We start from the raw sequence: 17,741 nt of genomic DNA, 5'->3' as shown, positions 1-17,741 counted from the left end.
AGAACAAGTAATGAATATCCAGTTGGTAAAGAAAGAAGAAGATTGTGAAAGTCTTGAAGAAGAAATTGGTTCCTTGAGAAATGAAGTTGACAAGCTATCTAAGAGTTTGAAAAGTTCTCAAGTCTTGGGTGAAATCCTAATTCATCAAAGATCACCACTTGAAAAATTTTGTCATGGATATGCAAGTGATCCTTTTAGCAAAAGTGGTGAAAACCATAAAACATTAAAGAACAATAATGTGGAGAAGCTTGAAAGTTGTGTTAATACCCCATATCCAACGGAAGCAAAGAAAGGAGTTATAATAACATTAAAAGAACCTATGCTCTAATAAGATATGTTGATGCTAATACAAGTAGCAATGAATATCATCAAGGAATCTCAAGGTGGAACAACTTCATAAGTGCACCAAGACAATCCTCATCTTCCAGGTATCAAACTATATTTTTTGGTTATTGTTACTCTTGTACAAATTTTGGGCACATGGCAAAGGATTGCAAGGCATATAACAAAGACATTTATGAGGACTCCTATCAATTCCCTAAAGTAAAGTTACAAGAAGATACTCCAAGATGTTCACTAACATAAATTATGCTTCCTCATTCATCTACAAAATTGAATGCTTCAAATGCCATAATGTTGGACATATATCTCGAGATTGCAACTTGAATTGGGTTCCTAAACAATCTAAAGAGTCATCAACCAAGCATGGAAAAAGAGTCACAAAGGTTTGGAGAAGGAAATATGAGGAACCAAAAATAAATAACATGATCTTGGTATAAATTGTTGGATCAACCTCCAAAGTTTAGTACTTCAATATGTGTAAACCAGACAACAGGCAACGAAGAATCTCAGAGTGTGTATAAATATGATTCAGGTGATGGCGTATGACAATGTACTTGGTATAGCCCTTGATCTTTTAGTTGTCTAGAAGACTTGTTTATTGCATCCATGTATATTTGGGAAGTGGGTGCTCCATCCATGAAGACTTGCAATGTATCATAAACCCTACGAATTGGAAAAAACATTGGAACTTCATCAAAACATGTACTGATCATAAAACACATATACATAGATGCTACAGGGCAAGCCCTTGACATTGAAACATTGGTGAAAATTCAATATTAGATTACAAGGAATTCAAAGGTCAAAACAAATATGTTTTAGAATCTTCAAAATGTTGGAAAGATAAAGGTTTGCACCAAATAATGTTACATACAACTCTCTCATTAGTGGACTTACACCATAAGGTAAAATACAAGACAAAATAGAACTATTCAAGGACATCGGACATAAAAGTTGGCTCCTAATTGTGGTTAGTTGAAGGAAGCATACAAATTTTTGAATGAAATGAGAGGATTGTTTCTCACTCATCATAAACAGATGCAATTGGAAGAGGTTGTGGGGCTAAATTAGAAGGACTATATAAAATAGTCAATTTATCAAAAGATTATGTGTTGTCATTAATTCTGCAAGTTGTAGAAGCTACTCAGAGTCAAAATTGTTTGATGATGTTATTAAAGCTTTGGAAAGGTATAACAAAATTTGTGCTTGTTTGCGATTCTTTCTCATTCTTCATTTGCTTATTATTTTGTCTCCCTCACTCTCTGTCTAAGGCAAATAAACCAATTATTTGTTTTGTACATCTATTCTAGCTGGTCTGTTTTTGTGCTAATTGTTAGGGGGAACACAGGTCAAGAAATATCCGCTTAAAGATTATCTCTCAAAATACAATACACATCATTGTTAAAGGTCTTTGAGAACTACTTTTCATAACATTCAGAGATGCTGCAAATAGTTGAAAATTTTATAAAAAAATCACATCTGCATATGATATGAGATTTTTGAAGTTGTGGGACCCTATTATAGACATGGTTGCCTTAAATCTAAGGGTAGACATGATTAGGCAAAGTGGGAGTCAAGTTGGCATGAAATGTTAAAGAAATATTTGTAAGATAATAAGCCTTTACTCTATAAAATCCTCTATTGTTGAAATGTTGATGACAATAGCTAATGATGTAATCTAATATCATCATGAAGTAGAATCTAATCCTTCTTTCATATTTGATGTAATGGATTGAGATGATCCATTTTTAAAGGTCGAGCCTACCTATTATGTATATGGAATTTTGTAAGTTCATGAGTGTAGTAAGGAAGTACCGTGAAGGACATAAGCTTATATTAAGGTCAAGTTTTTGTTTGATGTCAAGCAAAATATTGAGCTATAAATCACTACAGTAGCAAAGAAAAACCACAATAGCAGAGGGTTGAAGCCCTAGAGGATTGGAATCTTCACACAAAGTTGGAGCCTTGTGGAAAATTAGGTCGGAGCTTGAATTACTGGAGAGTATTGGAATCCTCAAGTAAACCAAGTTGGAGCTTGGTATAATACAGGTTGGAGCCTAGTTTAAAATCAAAGATTGGAGTCTTTGTCTAGGGTTGGAGCCTTGAAGGAATTATAAGAGTGATTGTACATATTATTGATTTAAAATAGAATTGGAGTCATCGTTACTCTTGTTAATATATATATATATATATATATATATATACATTTTTTGTTTTGGTTTTGCTAAGTGATCTAACTGGCATAACATAACAATTGTGAAATAAATATTGATTTAACCCCCCTCTAAGTATTTCCAACAGAAAGATATCGAGACCATTCCCTTGATTAAATCTTGGTAGACGAAGGGATTTACCTTGTACATAAAAATAATTTAACTCTAATATAGTTGTTAGGATCTGGTACCCATATGGTCAAACCTCAAAGGGATTAGATAACTAGCAGTTGTGTCCACTAGGCTAGATCTATAAAAGAAATTGAGTCTAATCTTACATGTATTTCATTGTTGGCGTAATGGAATCTCTTTACTATGGTTGGCCTACATGCCAAAGAAAATTTACCACTTATTGTTAGATATAGATTATTGAACATTGACTGTAATTCCTATAAATAGGTTCCTCCTCTATAGGTTTTAACCCCGTACAGAAATTACCTGCATATGAATTCTAAAACACAGAAAATAAACAATGCGAGAGCATAACACATAAAACACATATACACAGAGATTTTCCCCTCGATCCAAAAACCGGGACTACCAACTTGATTTTTCATTATGTTCCTTTCAATGTTACAATACATATTTATACATGCCGACGCATCCAATACCATGGACTGAAAACCATAGGTAGGTCCGCTGCGCAATCGGCGCAACGAAGGGGGGGCTCCGCCCCCCCTCTAACCCCCCGGTTCACTACGTGGGCTAGTCGTGGAAAGAATATAACACAACCCAACATTCTCCCACTTGTTGTTTTCTTTCCACAAGGGGCCACAGGAGAGCTTAGTCATTTATCCAGCCCTGAAATGCCCATTGTTTCTCTACACCAAGAGAACTTCTCAGAGCTCACAGATTTTGTCAATGCATCTGCAGTATTCTTCAAAGTGTCCACCTTTACCAGCAACACCTTTTTGTCTTCTATCATATCCCTCACAAAGTGATACTGAACATCAATGTGCTTTGTATTTGAATGATAAGCAGGGTTCTTTGCCAAGAAAATTGCACTTTGGCTGTCATAGTCTATCCTTATAGCTCCTTGTACTAACCCCATACTTGAGCACAATCTCTACAACCAAACTGCTTCCTTGCTTGCATGAGTGGCTGCCATGTATTCTGCCTCTGTAGTTGATAGTGCCACTACATATTGTTTCTTACTTATCTAACTGACTGCACCTCCAAATAGGTTAAAAACATACCCACTTATAGATCTTCTCTGATCCAGATCTCCAGCCCAGTCTGCATCAACAAAGCCACGAATATCCAACACTCTGTCCAATCCTAGTCTTCCTTGGTAGCACAAACCATAATCACTAGTGCCACGCAAATACCTGAAAACCCACTTCACTGCTGTCCAGTGCTCCTTCCCGGGTTTTGACATAAACCTGCTCAATACTCCCACTTCATGTGCAATCTCTGGTCTAGTACAAACCATCACATACATCAGGCTACCGACTGCACTTGCATATGGAAGACGGGACATGTCCTCTTCCTCTTCTTGTGTCTTGGGACACTGTTCAGCAAATAACTTTACACCTACAGGAATAGTAACCTTCACTGGTTTACTATCCTGCATATTAAACCTCTGCAATATTGTCTTGACATACTTCCTCTAATTTAACTAGAGCTTCCTTTTTGTCCTGTCTCTTTTAATTTCCATGCCCAAAATATAGTTTGCAGCACCAAGATCTTTCATGTCGAATTTGGAGGACAAATGGGTCTTCAAATCCTGGATAATTTCTTTATCATTTCCAACCAGTAACATATCATCCACATACAAGACCAGATAAATAACATGGTCACCAATTAATTTAAAATACACACAATGATCTTCTTTGCTTCTGGTGAAGCCAAGTCCCCGTATAAATGTATCAAATTTCTGATACCACATTCTTGGTGACTGTTTTAACCCATAAAGAGACTTCTTTAACTTGCATACCAGTTCTTTCTTACCCTTCACCGCAAAGACTTTAGGTTGTTTCATGTAGATCTCCTCTTCCAGATCCCCGTGAAGAAATGTTGTCTTCACATCCATCTGCTCTGCCTCAAAATCAAAAGCAACAACAACAGATAAAAGTAATCTAATAGAAGTTACCTTGGCAATAGGAGAAAAAATATCACCAAAATCAATTCCCGACACCTGAGAATAACCTTTTGCTACCAACCGAGCTTTGTATTCTCCACCTTTCCTTCTGCATTTGTCTTCTTCTTGAACACACATTTGCTGCCAATTGATTTCCTTCCAGCTGGCAACTCCACCGAATCCCAAGCCTCATTTTTGTGCAAAGATGCCATTTCATCAACCATGGCCTCTTTCCAAAGTTTTCCATCCTCTGAATCTACTGCTTCCTTCACAGTTTTGGGATCATCATCAGTAATAGATAAAGCAAAATTTGAACAGAAAGCATATGGACTATACCTTTATGGCTGCCTTCTTTCTCGAACTGATCTTCTTACATCCGGAGTTTGTGGCTCTTCATCTTCTGATTCCTCCTCTGCTGTAGAGTCTGATTCTTCCTCCTTTAGCTCAAACTCTACCTTCTCAGGTTCCTTTGGTTGGACTTCATGTTTAATAACATCTTTCACCTCTCTGAACACCAAATCTCGGTTGTACACAACCTTCCTTGTTGCTTGGCTCCAAAGCTTATAACCCTTTAAACCATCCTTACACCCAATAAAGATGCACTTTTCAGATTTACTATCCAACTTGGTTCGTTTCTCCTTTGGAACATGTATATATGCATCACATCCAAATACCCTCAGATATAAAAGAGAGGGTTTCTTACTAGTCCATACCTCTTGTGGAGTCTTATCCTCCAATGTTGATGAAGGTGATCTATTGACCAGGTAACACGTTGTCTCCACCGCCTCTGCCTAGAATTCTTATCCTAACCTGACACCACTGAGCATGCTTCTTTCCCTTTCCATCAACATCTTGTTCATTCTTTCTGCAACTCCATTTTGCTGAGGTGTATATGGATTAGTCTTCTACCATGCTATACCACACTTTTTTTCAGAATTCTTCAAATTCCTTACTGCAAAACTCTCCATCGTTATCTGTCCTCAACACCTTTATCTTCTTCTTTGTCTGGTTTTCCACGAGAGCCTTAAATTCTTTAAACCTGTCAAAGACTTCAGATTTCTTCTTAAGGAAATATATCCATGTATTCCTTGAGAAGTCATCTATAAATGATACATAGTACACAGACTTATTCAGTGATGGAACCTTCACAGGTCCAAACACATCACTGTACACAAGCTCTAATATCTGTTTCGCCCTCTTACCACCAAAGGGGAAACTCACGCAATTCTGCTTCCCATATACACAATTTTCACAGAAATCAAAATCCAGAGAGTTATTACTCATAACTTCTACCATACCTTTACCATGAAGTATTTGAAGGCCCTTCTCTCCAATATGTCCAAGCCTTTGATGCCACAACATGGTCTTCTCTCCAGAGACCACTGGATTTTCTGCTCCACTTTCAGGAACCACAGAACTGTTGCACCCATCAATAACAGTGCTACCTTGCAGCTTGTACAGAGTTCCATTCCGAACTCCATGCATCGATATCAATGCTCCCCGAACCATCTTGCAGGTATCCTTCTCGAACACTGTTTTTACACCTGCATCATCCAACTTGCTTACAGAAATCAAATTTCTCACTAATGCAGGAATATGTAGAACACCCGGAAGTGTTCTAACCCTCCACCTTGCAACTTCAACTTTACTTTTCCGCGACCAACGATTCTAGCCTTCTTGTCATCCTCCAAGAAGACATCACCACCATCATATTTCTCATACTCGCAGAACCACTCTCTATGGGAAGTGAAGTGAAAGAATGCACCTAAGTCAATCAACCATGCATCATGATCTACATGTGTACTTGAAGAATCCAAGTACACATCCCCACCTTCATCTGAGGTGGTTTTTGCCTCTGCAGAAGGAGCATCATCAGATCTCTTTCCTTTATCAGGAGCTTTAGATTTACAGTCCCTTTTGTAGTGCCCTTCATTTCCACATTTCCAGCACACCACCTTTACATGTTTTCGTGGAGATTTAGATCTCCCTCTAGATTTAGATCTCCCACTCGATGAATTATTTTTGTTTTTGTTCTGGGACCGTCCTCGTACAAACAAGGCATCACCATTTTGGCTCTCCATATTTTTCTGTCTCATCTCCTCCGTCAGCAAGGATGAGACTATTTCATCAAACTGCAAGGTAGTTGCATTGCTACCTATTGCAATAACCAGACTATCCCACGAATCTGGTAGAGAACACAACAAACTGATGCACTTATCTTCATCTAAAATTTTAATATCAACAGATAATAACTGACTTACCACAGTATTAAATGCGTTCAGATGTTCTGTCACTGAGTCTCCATCTTTCATCCTCAGGTTATACAACTTTTTCCGTAGGAACAGTTTATTCACCAGAGACTTAGATTGGTACAAAGTCCCTAACTTGTCCCACAAAGCCTTTGTCGTAGCTTCCCCTGATACATTCAGCAATACTGAATCTGAGACACACAATCATATTGTGCTCTTTGCCTTCCGATCCAACTTCTTCCATTCTTCATCGGACACTCTCATTGGTTTAGTACTTAGATCTACTGCGATCCACTGATCTTTATCCACCAACAGATCCTCCATCTTGAGTTTCCATAACTCAAAACTCTGACCATTAAATTTATCGATCTCTATCTTTCCACTGCTCGCCATCTTCTTTCACCACTAGAATCGATCCCGTAGATCTCGCACTGAACAAGGTCTACCACAGGCCCGAGCGAAACCCCTTAGCAACAAATGCGTCCCCTTGAAGCCAAAACAACTCTGATACCAAATGTAGGTTTTACCTCGTAGAGAAATTACCTGCATACGAATTCTAAAACACCGAAAATAAACAATGCGAGAGCATAACACATATACACAGAGATTTCCCCTGGATCCTAAAATCGAGACTACCAGGTTGATTTTTCATTATGTTCCTTTCAATGTTACAATACATATTTATACATGCCGAAGCATCCAATACCATGGACCGAAAACCATCGTGTCCAAAACCATGGACTGAAAACCATCGCGTCCAAAACCACGGACCGAAAACCATAGGTAGGTCCGCCCAATCGACGCAACGAAGGGGGGGCTCCGCCACCCCTCTAACCCCTCGGTTCACTACGCGGGCTAGTCGTGGAAAGAATATAACACAACCCAACATCCTCTTCTCATTTGTTCATCAAGAATTATAGAGCTTGTTGTTTGTCTATCTTTTGACATCTAAGCACTTGAAGCACGCAACTATGTTGGTTTGCCTTATTCCCATTATGTTCATAAAAATCTTCAAGAACTCCAAGTCAATCTTTTTAACACCTTATTGTTCATGTTCCATGTCTTTCTATGCTCTTGATTGACCATTTGGAAAGAGTCCATATAATTCCTCTTTATTTATGAAAATGCATTATTCATCCATCTATCTTTTCTGATGTATACATATTTGGGAGAGTATGATCTTTCCTTCATGGTACACCTTTGATGGAGAACCCTAAGTTATATGGCCTTCAATTATTAAAAAATGGTATTGATATTATATGAGACATTTTTTTATCTGCATAGAGGCATTGCTCTCTTAGACACAACCTAATAAAATCTTAATTTCGATAACTAGACACTTTTATGTTTTATACGATAATGAAAAGATAGAAAACTACTAAGTTTGCTTAACTATGGAAAACATCTCAATTTCTACTTTCTTCATGTGAGGTCCCATGGGTATGAGCCATAAACAAACATATTTAAAAAGAGATCTCACTTTAGCTTTCAATGTTCAAAAATTTAGTTAAAGAAAGTAAAATACAAGTTATAAGGTGAATATATAAAATTAGCATACTAAAATTAAAAAAATCAAATGGAAAAATAAAAGTATATAAGATTTTTTTTTGGCAGTTGGTGACCCTCACCATTGTTTTAAAGGAGTTTTAACAATGTGATGTCATGGGAATAAACAACCCCTCATTTGTATATATTGATTAACAAATAATGGGGCCCTATATAAATTTGTATTCTTGCTTAAAAGGCTTAGTTCAAGTTTATTTAGTTGATTTTAATATTCTCATTTGTATATGTTGGTTAACAAATAATGGGAGCCTTATAAAAATAGTTGTTCTTGCTTAAAAGGCTTAGTTCAAGTTTATTTAATTTATTTTGATATTTTGTTTTGTGTGTGTAAAATTGGTAGATGTCATTCATATAATAGTTTAAAAACTCTCATCTTAATATTTTGCCACTATTGTTTGAGATGGGGAAAATTTTCAATCACTTAACACCATTTTGGATTTTCCTAGTATTGAGAGTTGCATAGAATTGTTATAAATAAAGAAACCAATATTCTTATCCCAAAAAAACCATTATTAGGCCGATAGGCTTTCCTTTGAAACGGACTTTCGTCGTCCTTTTCATTCTCAGGTCAACACGTGGCATGAAATTTGGGTCCAGCGATTTGCAGAGGAAGGTCGGGCATTCAGGTTGACACGTGGCGTGAAATAGTCTCCACTACCTGGGCCTCAACGGAAATGGCCTCACCGGTAACTTGCCGCCGAAGAGCTCGGCAAACTCGCCGAGCTGCGATACCTCTTCATCGGCCACTACAACAATTATTCCTGCGAGATTGGGGTCCTGCAAATCTCTTGTCATTATTTAATATCATCTTCGAACAATAATAATTTGCAGAAGAATGAAGGTCGTGGAGGCGGCGTAGTGGTAAGGTCGACCTCGTCATGACAGACCGGTCTTGTGTTCGATCCCGAGCAAGGTCGGTGCTCGTCGTGCGAATAGTAACCGAACCGGGCCAAGCCCACTACCTTTTGTGCAGTGATGTGTGGTTTAACGGTAAGTCAAACGGGCGAAGCTCGGGAGACCAAAGTTCAAATCTCATGGAGTACAGTGACCTGCTGTGGTGGCGGCTAGAGGGGCGGACCCCCCCTGACCGCTGGGTCTGCTCTTGCTAAAATCATAGGATCTTAGCATACCCGACTTGCAGGTGGTTGGTTATGCTCTTGGTGTTATAGTGGCAGCAATGAGGTTTGATCCTGGGTCTCCCGTGGATTAAACTTGATAGTTACCGATTCACCATGTGGTTAAAAAAAAAAAAAATTTGCAGAAGAATGCTGTAAGTCATCCGTATTATCTGCTTTCTTACTATTTTCTTGCATTTTTCCTGTCTTTATTTATATCTATTGATGCTTCTGCAGGTTGATGAAGGTGGAGAGTGCACTACTGAACAGAAGAGAAGCAGCGATCAAGCCGGGCTTTCCAATGCGACTTTCAAGAAGCCTAGAACAGAATTTTTTTCGGGCCCTCCGATGAAGGTCACAAGCTCGATTCCCACCCGGTGTAGTAATAACCTTAAATTTTACTAATTAAAGAGGCTTCTGCCCAAGGTTTTCTTAATATGCTCAGCGGACCCCTGCCTCGGACTATAGGTAAGTTCGTCTCCTACAATAATCTGTCTGCTGTTGTACCAAATGGTGGCCAGTTCACTTTCTTCAATGCAACTTCCTTCGTTGGGAACCCTGGATTGTGTGGGCTGTATCTGGGACCTTGCACAGTTCAGCCCAATTCGCCGCATGCTCATGTTAAGGGTTCTTTGATTTCTTCCACTGTAAAGCTGGTTCTGGTCATAGGTTTGCTATTATGCTCACTGGTTTTTGCCTCTGCTGCCATCATCAAAGCTAGGGCTTTGAAGAAAAGCAATGCTTCAAGATCCTGGAAGCTAACAACATTCCAGAGGCTGGACTTCACCTTTGAAGATGTCTTGGAGTGTTTGAAAGAGGAAAATATTATTGGAAAGGAAGGAGCAGGGGTTGTGTACAAGGGTTCGATGCGGAGCGATGAGGAATTTGCAGTGAAGAGGTTGCCTGGGATTGGAAGAGGGTCTTCTCACAACCATGGTTTTGCTATAGAGATTCAGACTTCGGGCAAGATTCGACATCGCCATATAGTGAGACTGTTGGGGTTTTGCTCAAATCAAGAAATCAATCTGCTTGTTTACGAGTACATGCCAAACGGAAGCCTGGGAGAGTTACTGCATGGGAAGAAAGGTGGGCATTTACAATGGGCTACCAGATACAAGATTGCTGTTGAGGGAGCTAAAGGGCTCTGCTATTTACACCATGATTGCAGCCCGATTATAATACACCATGATGTATAGTCCAACAACATTCTCTTGGATTCCAATTTTGAGGCCCATGTAGCCGATTTCGGCCTTGCAAAGTTTTTGCAGGATTCTGTGGCTTCGGAATGTATGTCTTCCATTGCAGGTTCCTATGGTTGCATTGCTCCAGGTAAACAATCAAGCTTATCTCCTTGCCTTTAATATTATTTCAATGTGAAATTTCCATGCCCTCTGTTTCTCTAAAGAGAATCAATTAGATGAAGGCTGCTGATGGATCGAATGCTTATATGTAAGTTCTCATACAGTATTTTTCTTGTGTTATTTTTTCAGAATATGCATACACGCTGAAAGTGGATGAAAAGAGTGATGTTTATAGCTTTGGAGTAGTGCTGCTGGAACTAGTCACTGGTAGAAGGCCGGTGGGGGAGTTTGGAGATGGTGTAGATATTGTTCAATGGGTAAACAAGATGACTTAACTCAACCAAGGAAGGAGTTTTAATCAGTCTGGCATGAAAGTATTCAATGTCTCTAATAACCAGCTCTATGGAAGAATACCGGCTACTACAGTTCTGGCTATGTTCAATGCTTCTTCGTTCGCAGGAAATCCTGGGCTCTGTGGGAGCCCATTGCCCAGGCCCTGCGTGCTTAATGCAGTAGTGACCCATTCTCCAAGTCCTATTATTACAAGCTTGCCAATGGAGCAATCTTTTAGGCCAACTGTTAAGAGGCATGAAAGGCTAAATCGGGGAAAAATAGCAGGAATTGTTGCGGGATCCATTGTTGGGGTGATTGCCATGCTGTTCCTTATTAGCTTTTATGGTAAGAGGTACAGACAACAGAAGCCTGGGGATGAGGCTGAAAACGTTGCAGGTGAGAAGCTTTCGATCGAGGAAACTGGTTCTGATCTGTATTATGCTAACACTGATGCTAAGAGCCTTCAGTATGAGCAACACCGGAGTGGGGTTCTTATGTTCTGCGGTGGGGAAGCTCAGATGTACACTTTGGAGGATCTGCTCCGCGCATCTGCTGAAATTATGGGTAGAGGCACGCTGGGGACTACTTATAAGGCTCTGATGGAGAACAAAACGACTGTAACTGTGAAGAGATTGAAGAATTCTAGCAAGATGACTAGGGATGAATTTGAGAGGCATATGGAGATGGTGGGTAAGCTTCGACACCAGAATATAGTTTCTCTGAGAGCTTATTTCCAGGACAAGGAGGAGAGGCTTCTTGTCTATGATCACTTTCCCAATGGAAGCCTGTTTTCTCTCATACACGGTATGTGCATAATTCCTTCTAAATGCCTTCTCTTCAAGCTGTCAAAATAGAAGTAGAGCATTTTTATTTGGTCCATGGTTTTTGTTTCTTAGCCTGATAGCCACTCATGTCTTCCATGGGGTTTGAACATTGCTCTCATCTATTTGAACCCAAGATCTTTACTATTGCTTGCAATCCATGTTGACGAGTTGAAATTGTGTTGAATATACAAGCTCGGCATTGAATAGACCAGCATACAAATAGACTATGGATAAAAAAAAGTACCTTAGGAGTCTCCCTCTGTGCTCTGAGAACCCTTAGATCATAACAAACTCAAGGTCACAATACACATCACAGATATTAACAAATTATTTGTCCTCGGGAGCTGGGGTCTGGACCTCTTTGTATCCCATTCCCTTGACCATTTGGCAATCTCTATGGCTCTCTTTCTAAGTTTCATTTATACCTGAAGGGTTCTCTATGGCTTTCTTTCTGGGTATCATTTGGACTTGCTTGTTTATTTTATTTTCTTTTCCCTTCGAAGTCTACCAGAGATATTCCAGTCCCATTAACTTAGTTTGGTTACTGGGGGTCTCTGATATCAAAATTCCAATTTCGTATATAGACAATTTAATTAAATAATACAAACTTGCAGTGAATTTAAAAAAATTGGTTTGTAACTAGTTAATCAAATAAAGCTCAAAATCATCCCCCACCCTCAGCTTGCTTGTAGTCTGAATACTGATTCTCAGGATTTAAACCGTTGCCAATATGTTGAAACCCCATATGGTTGATAAATTGTTTCCAGATCCATTGCATAGGGTTTTTCTCTTTCTTCGATGTTTCGATCATCATCAAGATGAGACACATATGTTGGTTCCAAAGGTCGAAGAAAAAAGAATAACACTAATAACACTATGCAATGGATCCCAAGACAATTTATCAACAGAACTCATCTCGCAGAAGTCTCAAATCTGAAACCTTATATGGTGTTGTCATAAGTCATCCTTTTCTAATAACATGACTTTCAGACCACATATTTAGAAAACTGATATGAAACTACAATGAATATAGGTGTTTCCAGAAAATCACCAGAAAACATAATTTGAGGTGATGAACTGAGAAGAGAGGTTTATAATGGCCCAAGATGGTTGTCTAAACTCAGCATATGCAATTCTCCAAGGAAATGGACTGCTTTTTATGTCACAATCAACCCAGAAAGTCTTCACTGGCACAACCTTAACTGGTTAAGGGGGATTAAACTTCTAGTCAGGACCAAGCCAGTAAGACTTGTCAAGGCCAACTTTTTGAAGAGTTACCCTTTCAATAAGGATTGCATGCAAAACTAACGGGCATCATTGAATTACACAGGGTTTATATAATTATATAATATCATCTAATTCAAAGAGACAACTTTGTATGTGGAATTCCATGTCTGATTTATGTAATTTGACTGGTTTCTCAGGCTCAAAATCAAAGGGGAAGCCTCTGCACTGGACGTCCTGCTTCAAGATTGCTGAAGATGTAGTCCGTGGCTTGGCCCACCTGCATCAAGCATCCAGATTAATTCATGGTAACCTCAAATCTAACAATGTTCTACTAGGAGGGGATTTTGAAGCTTGTATTACAGACTATAGCCTTACCGTGTTTGACACCGAGCAAGCTGAGGACACAACCCTATTAGTCTACAAGGCTCCTGAATGCCTCAAATATAACAAGAGAATGGGACCCAAAGCAGATGTCTACAGTTTTGGAGTACTGTTACTTGAGCTTCTTACAGGCAAGATCCCATTGCAGTCCATCCTCAATGGAGAAGCCATGGATCTACAAAAATGGGTTCATTATGTTCGAGCAGAAGAACTTGAATCGGGTGTTATTGATGGCTCTGTCTCTTCCACTGACTGCCCTGAGGATAAGTTAATAATACTTCTAGATCTAACAGTTGCCTGTATAGCTCCAGCTCCAGAAAGAAGGCCAACAATGAGGCAGGTTTTGAAGATGATTGAGGAGGTCAAAGAAGGCCAACAATAAGGCAGGTTTTGAGGATGATTGAGGAGGCCAAGGAACATTCAGCTTCTTCATAGAGAGGTGGATCCCTAGTATATTATGTATCCATGGCTCAATGTCTTTATAGAATGCCATGTATTGAGGCTAGCTTATAGAAGTTCTATTATATCATGACTTCAGGTATTCAACTTATCCGTTGAACTCACTGAGGACAATTCATATTTCTGGTTGGAAGTATTGTGCACAGACTTCAAACTTCCATGTCTGGCTGATCAAACATGGTTATCACATCAACCACAACTTTAAATGTGGTTATATTGGTAATCACTGTATTTGGTGCAGGTTTGGCAGAAGATGATGGATATATCATCAACTTGTATTTGTGGTTTTCAGTAATTTATATTTATATAAAGCATAGTTTGATTTGCAAACAACCAGGAGCAGCTTTGCTATGAAGATCATAGAGCCTACTTACCACAGGCATAGAGACTTTGATTTATAAACAAAATTAGAAATAAAATATAAATGGGATTTTCCTGTGTATCAAGTTGAAAAATGGAATTTCATATTTCCATCTAGTACAAGTCCAACAAAAGTGCAATTGCCATCGCTGTTTGTTCTCTCTCTTACCATGATTTGAGGTGCTATACAATTCCGAAGGGTTTATAACTTTATATTGGTTAGATATATGCATGTTTTTATAGTTTTTCAACATACATATATATTTTAACATGTACATATATAGTCTGTTGTTGTACCGAATGGTGGCCAATTCACTTTCTTCAATGCAACTTCCTTCGTTGGGAACCCTGGATTGTGTGGGCTGTATCTGGGACATTGCACAGTTCAGCCCAATTCGCCGCATGCTCATGTTAAGGGTTCTTTGATTTCTTCCACTGTAAAGCTTTTCTTCCACTGTAAAGCTGGTTCTGGTCATAGGTTTGCTATTATGCTCACTGGTTTTTGCCTCTGCTGCCATCATCAAAGCCAGGGCTGTGAAGAAAAGCAATGCTTCAAGATCCTGGAAGCTAACAGCATTCCAGAGGCTGGACTTCACCTGTGAAGATGTCTTGGAGTGTTTGAAAGAGGAAAATATTATTGGAAAGGGAGGAGCAGGGGTTTTCCACAATGATTCAGTGCAAGATAACAAGGTTTTCCACAGACCAATTATCTCTTCTAGAAAATTTCAACAATTTCAATTTAATAATCCTATCGGCCTCTCTTTGTACCTTTTGGACAATTGCTAGTAATGTAGCATTATAATGGTTATGGCATGTAATGGGAAATTCTTCATATTTTAACGTCTTTTTTGAGTTACGTCAGGTGGTTTTTATCCAAGTGTTATAGCAAATTCTTGATACTAACACTTTTAAAACTTGATAGTTGATATGTTAATTGACAAAGGAGTTGTCTTTAGTGTGACTTTTTAGATTTTCCGGTGCCGGAATCCAGTGGAAAATTTTTAGGTGAAATCTTGATTTGTGTTATTTAAACTAGTTTTTTTGACTATATATATGGATTCAACACCCTGAAAAACCCCTAGGGCACTTCAATTGCACAGGATTACCCATCAAGCTTGTGATTTCAATAAATTCCTGCCAGATTTTAGAGAAATTTGACCAGAAAAACCTACCGTAAAATATTCCAAAAAATAGCACCCAAAAAAACTCCATTGAAAAATACTTTATCTTAATTCAAAATGTTTTGGGATGGACAAGGAGGACATCCACAAGTCAATTTTTCATCTCCTACATCATCCTGAAACTTGAAAGTGAAAATATCAGTGGATGATAAACGAAATATGTGCCTGTTAATTAACAATCTTTCGGGATCTGTTAGCACTGGGAGAAAATATGTTTCGTCTATCCCATACACTCAAAACTCGAAAGTGAAAAAGATTGTAAATTAATGGATGGGATTAATGTCTGTTAGTTAACGAACTTTAAGGATCTGTTAATATTGGGAGTGAAACAACGCGATACAATCTATGCGATTCTTAACCTTCCATAAACATGAAAGCTTATAAAATTGTTAGTTAACAAATGAGAGAATTTATGTCAACTGAGACCCTTTTGGGCTTTGTTAGTTTTGAGTAATGTGATTAGTCAAGTCCAAAATACCTCAGACTCGATCTCCCCACCCCCAAAATCCAAGAAAGTGACAATTGATGGACTATACATTTTCCATTGATTAATGTATTTTTTTGGGTTCTTTTGTGTTTGGTAAAATGAGTAAAATGGTTACTTATGTACCACCAAAAGCTAAGGCATGATAGCTCTATAAATTTTATAGTATAATATCATTTTCATAAGATTTTTGTTTTATTGAAGTGAATGGTCATATCTACATTTACTCTATGAAGATTGAAATTCAATGTGCACGTTGCAAATTTAATATACTCCATAATGCTCAACAATCCCCATAAAACAACATTTGAACTTATTTCAACACATATTTTCTCTTTTCATCGCTCCTATTGTTGTTTCTTAATTTTGTTAAAACTCTTTTTTAAAACTTTTTTTGAGCATTTCCTTGTCTAATACAACAAATTCTGCAAAAGTTTCTTGGATAGTATGAATTTTACTAAATAGTTAGGTGATTTATGTTAATTACTAGTTGATTGTTTGTGTTTTCTCATTGTAATGTTATTCTTTGTGAAATTTGTAGGGTAAAATGCCAAAGAAAGGAAAATGCAAGCCAGTTGAGTAGCCTCCAAAATGAAAAGAGAAGAAAAACCTTAATTTATATAAATTACCATAACCAAAGATGAATTTAGATAGGCAACTTCTAGAGAAATTTGAGGAAAAATAAATAATTGAGGTAGATATCTCTATGTCGTTAATAATCAAGGATTGGTGGTATAACCCAAATTCCTTCAAAGTTGTTCAAAAAAAACTTTATAGTATCCATAAATTACAGAAACCTCATTATTCCTAGCCACTACTTTATGTCGTTTATATGGAAAGGCCAATACAAATACATTTAGGTTAGAATGGTTTCCCTTAATTCATTGGATAATTAAAAGTGGAACAAGGTTTAATTAGGAAAATATATTGGCATCAATCTTCAAAGCGAAGTAAAAAAGTGCCAGGAAGTGTCACCTAGGTATCGCTCATACTTTTTCATGTCTACCTTCCTAATAGATCATGTTTGTGCCACAACTCGTATCCCTCTCATGTTGTGGCATTTGTCTCATTAGAGGAACCCATACATATTTATTGTTCTAAGATATGGGAGATAGTGCATATATCATTTCTATGATATATGTGATAACTTTATGATTTATCTACATACGATGTTAAGGAAGTGTTGTAGCAGCTATAACACACCCCAAATTTTTTGGCGTGGATACCTAAAATTTGGGTCCCCCTTTGCTTTTCAAGCTTTTAACAGGTATGTCTATGTCATAAATTGGTTAGATCCATCAATGAACTAGTTATTTTGGAGGGTTACGATTACTCATGTTTTCACAAGCTACATTACCTATGCCTACATGAACTCATATTAGTTATCATTCTTCTAAATGCATTAGGGTTTGTGGATTTGATGCTTTACTCATGCACCTTCAAACGCTTTATAACATCATGTTATGGATGAAGGCTCTGGTCATATTTTATCTTGACTCTCATCCCCTAATGTGTATCTTCAAGCTTGAGTTTTCATGAAAATTTCATGGCATTTTCAATCATATTAATTGCACCATCATGTTGGAGGTCAGATTGTACATCAATCCCATTAAGTTAGCTTATATA

General features: G+C 38.0%; 1 protein-coding gene across 1 annotated transcript; it reads left to right on the top strand.

Annotated features, from left to right (window-relative positions):
* The first annotated feature begins 9,792 nt into the window (after positions 1 to 9,792).
* On the top strand, positions 9,793 to 14,532 carry LOC149229448 (inactive leucine-rich repeat receptor-like serine/threonine-protein kinase At1g60630). The gene is made up of 3 exons (XM_089378649.1): positions 9,793 to 10,894; positions 11,056 to 12,003; positions 13,448 to 14,532. The coding sequence occupies exons 2-3, from the start codon at positions 11,235 to 11,237 to the stop codon at positions 14,011 to 14,013; spliced, it is 1,335 nt and encodes a 444-aa protein (XP_089234775.1). The 5' UTR covers positions 9,793 to 10,894; positions 11,056 to 11,234; the 3' UTR covers positions 14,014 to 14,532.
* The last annotated feature ends 3,209 nt before the right edge of the window (positions 14,533 to 17,741 follow it).

Source organism: Pinus tabuliformis, chromosome J (assembly GCF_031772625.1).
Source record: "Pinus tabuliformis cultivar Carrire ecotype Pingquan chromosome J, CPIR1, whole genome shotgun sequence".
NCBI lineage: Eukaryota > Viridiplantae > Streptophyta > Pinopsida > Pinales > Pinaceae > Pinus > Pinus tabuliformis.
This window is presented reverse-complemented; position numbering and strand designations above follow the sequence as displayed.